Source organism: Poecilia formosa, unplaced genomic scaffold, assembly GCF_000485575.1.
Source record: "Poecilia formosa unplaced genomic scaffold, Poecilia_formosa-5.1.2 Scaffold6, whole genome shotgun sequence".
Lineage (NCBI taxonomy): Eukaryota > Metazoa > Chordata > Actinopteri > Cyprinodontiformes > Poeciliidae > Poecilia > Poecilia formosa.
The window spans coordinates 4,638,792-4,643,210 of NW_006799945.1; the positions used below are offsets into that span (position 1 = coordinate 4,638,792).

General features: G+C 41.2%; 1 protein-coding gene across 2 annotated transcripts in view; it reads right to left on the bottom strand.

The window, feature by feature from the left end:
- The window catches only part of tbx3a (T-box transcription factor 3a), an 8,746-nt gene extending 4,573 nt beyond the window's left edge, over window positions 1–4,173 (bottom strand). Inside the window, exons 1-5 of one of the 2 annotated variants that reach the window (XM_007568883.2) lie at window positions 3,660–4,173; window positions 2,556–2,823; window positions 2,008–2,154; window positions 704–780; window positions 220–377 (exon numbers count right to left, since the gene is read on the bottom strand). In XM_007568883.2, coding sequence (XP_007568945.1) covers window positions 220–377; window positions 704–780; window positions 2,008–2,154; window positions 2,556–2,823; window positions 3,660–4,051 — 1,042 coding nt within the window. In that variant the 5' untranslated portion in view covers window positions 4,052–4,173. Of the gene's footprint in view, window positions 1–219; window positions 378–703; window positions 781–2,007; window positions 2,155–2,540; window positions 2,824–3,659 lie in introns of both variants that reach the window. The other variant, XM_007568875.2, reaches the window with a different exon arrangement.
- Window positions 4,174–4,419: the final 246 nt, after the last annotated feature.

Consider the following 4,419-nt stretch of genomic DNA (forward strand, 5'->3'; position numbering starts at 1 on the left):
TATATGTATATTTATTTATTTATTTATTTATTTTTACTGATGATCATTATACATTTCCAATAAACAGCCAGAACCTTATCTGTTGCAAGCACAAACCAACTCAATTACAATGAGCTTATGGTCACTAATTGAGACAAGGCATTAGTAAACAGTATAAATCTTCCTATATTGCTAATTTTATGGCTTGTGACGAGAGCTGTGAGCAGCGGTGGGGCCTACCTTTCAGGTGTGGGGGGCCCACTGTGGACACGGCGGGAGATGAGGCCTGGCCGAAACACTTAAAGGAAGCCTGCTCGCCGGAGGAGTCATCCGAAGCGCCGTTTTCCTTTTTCTGCTGCTCCTCGTAGGATCGCATAGACTGCAGAGCCAGCTGTTTCCTGCCCACAAGTGTCCAGGTTATTACAGGTGGCGCCGGTCACACGGCTCTCACTCAGAAGCAAGCATCAGGATAAACCCCACAGATCCAGAGGAAACTTGTTTGGGCAAATATTACTTTCCCGGTGTTACAGAGGTTAAGACGTTCAGAATTAGCGTTTAAATGAAAGTGAGACAAGACGGGGACTCCCCGGGGGGTTAATGTGGAAGCTTAGACGCATGGTTTAATCCACCATGATCCCCCTCTCTCTTTCAGTGTAAGGCGTCTTTGCTCCCCCCACCCCCCTCCTCTCTTTTTGATTAATGTATATTTCCCCTCCTGGCTTACCTTTTTTCCCGTCTCCCATTGCCGGTGTCACGGAATCCTTTGGCAAATGGGTTATGGTCGATTTTCAGCTGGGTTATCTGAAAGAAGCAAAGTCGTGTGTTCATGTTAACATAGAAAGCAAAGCGACAACTTTCATAAAACAACACCAGACAGAATCCACGATTGGCCGAAGGCATAAGCGCACTTTGGGACTGCTTACAGTTCCCCTGCTCACCTGGGGGGACGTGAAGGGGTGCAGGAGAAACTGAATTTGCACCTGATTTGCATTTACTAAAGGAAACCTTTGTGGTTTAAAAGTTATATGACGGGACCAATCATCTATACTTATTTGGATATAATTTCACAGTTTTTGCTGCTTGTGTCTGAGCTGGGAATATTTTTAATGCACGTTAAGTGTTTGTAAAAGACTAGCTGCCAAAACCGCGTCGTTCAAACTTCCATACAGTGGAATGTAGAATTCAATAAATAAATAAATAAATAAGAATAAAAGTAGTGCTTAGGACGACGTAAAACCTTGGCGGCTTTTGCAGGAAAGAAAAAAGAAAAGCAAAAACAATATATAAGTACATGCGTGCGTAAAAGCGCATAAAATGCACGGTTTGGCCCCCTTTGCCCCTTCTCCGTGTGTTTGTAGCTTTTATGAAAAATTATTCCCCCGCAGCTATTGGTTAAAGGAGGTCAGAGTTGCGGTGCCAAAAGGTTTTCCAACAATTCACAAAACTGCTGAGATGATATGCTGGTTGGTTTTGCGCTGCGTGTTTTTTTGAGAATACAATGTTACCAATGCAGCACGGTCTGTCAAAAGTGCCTCTCCCTTTTCTTCTCTCCCACTGAAGTCCCCCCTTTCTTCTTTTTCGTCATTTCCAACCCCCTGCCCTGTTAGCTCTGCACACACACGCACACACACGTACGCACACACTCGCTTAAATACGCTAACAGAGCGAGAAAAAGGCTGAGCCACAGCCAAATCCTTTCCACGTGATTAAATAAATGAAAGGTAACCTGTATATAACATTCCTCAGAATTATTACTTTCCTACCACAAACTGCACCCCTCCACGCTACATTTTCGCCCCCCACCCCACACACATATGCACACAACTACAGTCACAGCTCTCTGCATCAAACAAATCTGTCGTCTTCCATATTTTATGACAACAAAGCGACACAAAGCGAGAAAGAAATCTCGTCTGACGAGCACTGGATAATCGGAAGACACACTAATGATCTGATCGGGACTGTGCAACGATAACTGAACAACTAAATAAAAATAAAAAATAAAATAAGAAAACCTGCTGATCTTACCTTGTCATTTTGGTAAGCAGTCACGGCTATGAAGTCCGTTTCGGGGAACACGTAGGTCCTGAAAGTGCTATACGGGAGCTTGAGGATGTCGTTGGCTCTCACGATATGAAAACGAGGCTGATATTTGTGCATGGAATTGAGTATGGTCTGCAAAACCAGAAATAACACACACAGGCACGCACACACACACACACACACACGCACAGACACACAAGCACACACATCGTCAGGAGAATCTGAGCATAGGAAGTCCAATGTAAATTGAGCAAAATCTCAGTTTTGAGGAAATAAAAACAGTGAGCGCATTCGGTGAAAATAAGGACTTGAAAAGTGATTCCTTTCGAAGCCCAACATACTCAGTGTTTTTTTTTAAATACAAATGAATAAAATATTAAAAACATAAAATATGACAAATCATGAAAATGTTAAGGCATGAAAAAAAAGTTTACATGATTTTTTTATGCATTCTACAACACGCGCATTTACACATAAAAAAGAGAGAGTAATTTGATAAATAGTAAAAATTGACATACATTAGTTGAACTTACAAATCCATGCTTGTCGGAGATGTTGTTTGTCAGCTTGAGCTTGTGGAAGTTCACCACTTTCGACATCCACTGTTCACCCGTGGCGGGGCTGTCCGGGTGGATGTACATCCTCTTTGGCATCTCGGGGTCGGCCTTCCCCGCCACCATCCAGCGGGAGTTGTGGAACTTGTACCTGCAGTCGTCAGCTGCGACGATGTCCATCAAGAGGATATACTTGGCCTTCTTGTCCAGACCAGTGCACCTCACTTTGAACGGAGGAAACATCCGCCTGGAAATAAATCAAAGCGATTAGAAATATATATATAGATAAACATATCTAATCACAGAAACTGGATTTCATTTTTGCACGTGACTTTGCGTTTTGCAAGTCTAATCCAAATCTATCAGCGTAACAATTAAAGTCCTGTGCTGTCATAAGTCTTAATGAATTCATCCCTTCTCAAAGCACAACATACCCACAACAGAAATTAAAATACTGAAGGAATGTTGCTTTGATTTTTTTATTGCCACTTAAGGCCTTCGCACATACACACACACACACACACACACACGTAGAAACACAAAGCTTTTGCACGCTGTCACGACCACGATGACTAAGAAAATTCTGCTGGAGTTTGACGCACAAAAAAAACCATTAGCATTTAAATGAAGAGTTGTGAAAGACAGAATGCAGGTTTTCATAAATTAAGTTGAAAATGATTGTACATAAATTCTATAGGAGTCGCGTGTATATGTGTATATTTTTTTATAATAAATATTTGCTATTATGAATAAAGTTTTTAGTGAGCAAACTAAAAATCTCCCACTTCATTCATAAATTAAGCTGCTGTTTTACTGGGGACCAAAACAAATGTTAAAGCTTATCATTTGGAGACCTAATTGTCAGAGTTTATAGTGAAAACAATCTAAAGGTCGTGATTGCATGTCATTTGTGTGGAAATTACAACAGTTTGAATCCTGTAACAAAAAAAAAAGAAAGAAAAAGATTAAAGTGCGCTGTGTAAAAAAATTACAGACTACATCTTTAAAATATCGTGAGAAATATGAGTTTTAATAATAATGATAGCAGTAACAATAATGATAATAATAAAAAGAATATTGCACCTTCCGGATTTAGTGATCACCATCTCCGTGCCTTTTTTGTGGAAGAGTTCCCAGAGCTCCTTGGCTTCCAGGTGAACTTTGGGGTCGTCCTCCACCTCCTCCTCGGGCTCCAGAGTCTTCAGAGGCCTCAGGTGAGCGGCCGCGGCTTGGTGCCCCAGCGAGGAGAAGTGCAGGCCGGTGTCGGCGGCTCCCATCAGCTGGTCCATAATCGGCTTCCCCAGGGCGCCCGGTAGAGACAGGGAACCGCTGGGAGGGAGCGCCAAGGCCGGGAAGAAAGGCGGCTGGTGACCCAGCATCGCGCTCATGGCAAATTCCGGACCCCGGTGAGGTATAAACGGATGATATGCCATACTTGATCCCTGTATGACTGGATCTCTCATCAGGAAGTTCATCCAAGTGCAGGCAGCAAATAGGGTTGGTACAGAGAAAGGCGATATTTCTTGAAATATCTTTGAGTGAGAGGAGCAGCAAGTTGAACAAAAAAAAAAAAAAAATATATATATATATATATATATATATATATGTAGATATATATCAGGACAGGTATATCTATATATAGATATATCTATATATAGATATATCTATATAGATCTATAGATGCATAAATGCAAATGTATATTTTGTGTGTTCTTTAAAATTGTGTATGGCATTTGTGACATAGATAGATAGATAGATAGATAGATAGATAGATAGATAGATAGATAGATAGATAGATAGATAGATAGATAGATAGATAGACTTTTTATAAGCATCCCAGCTC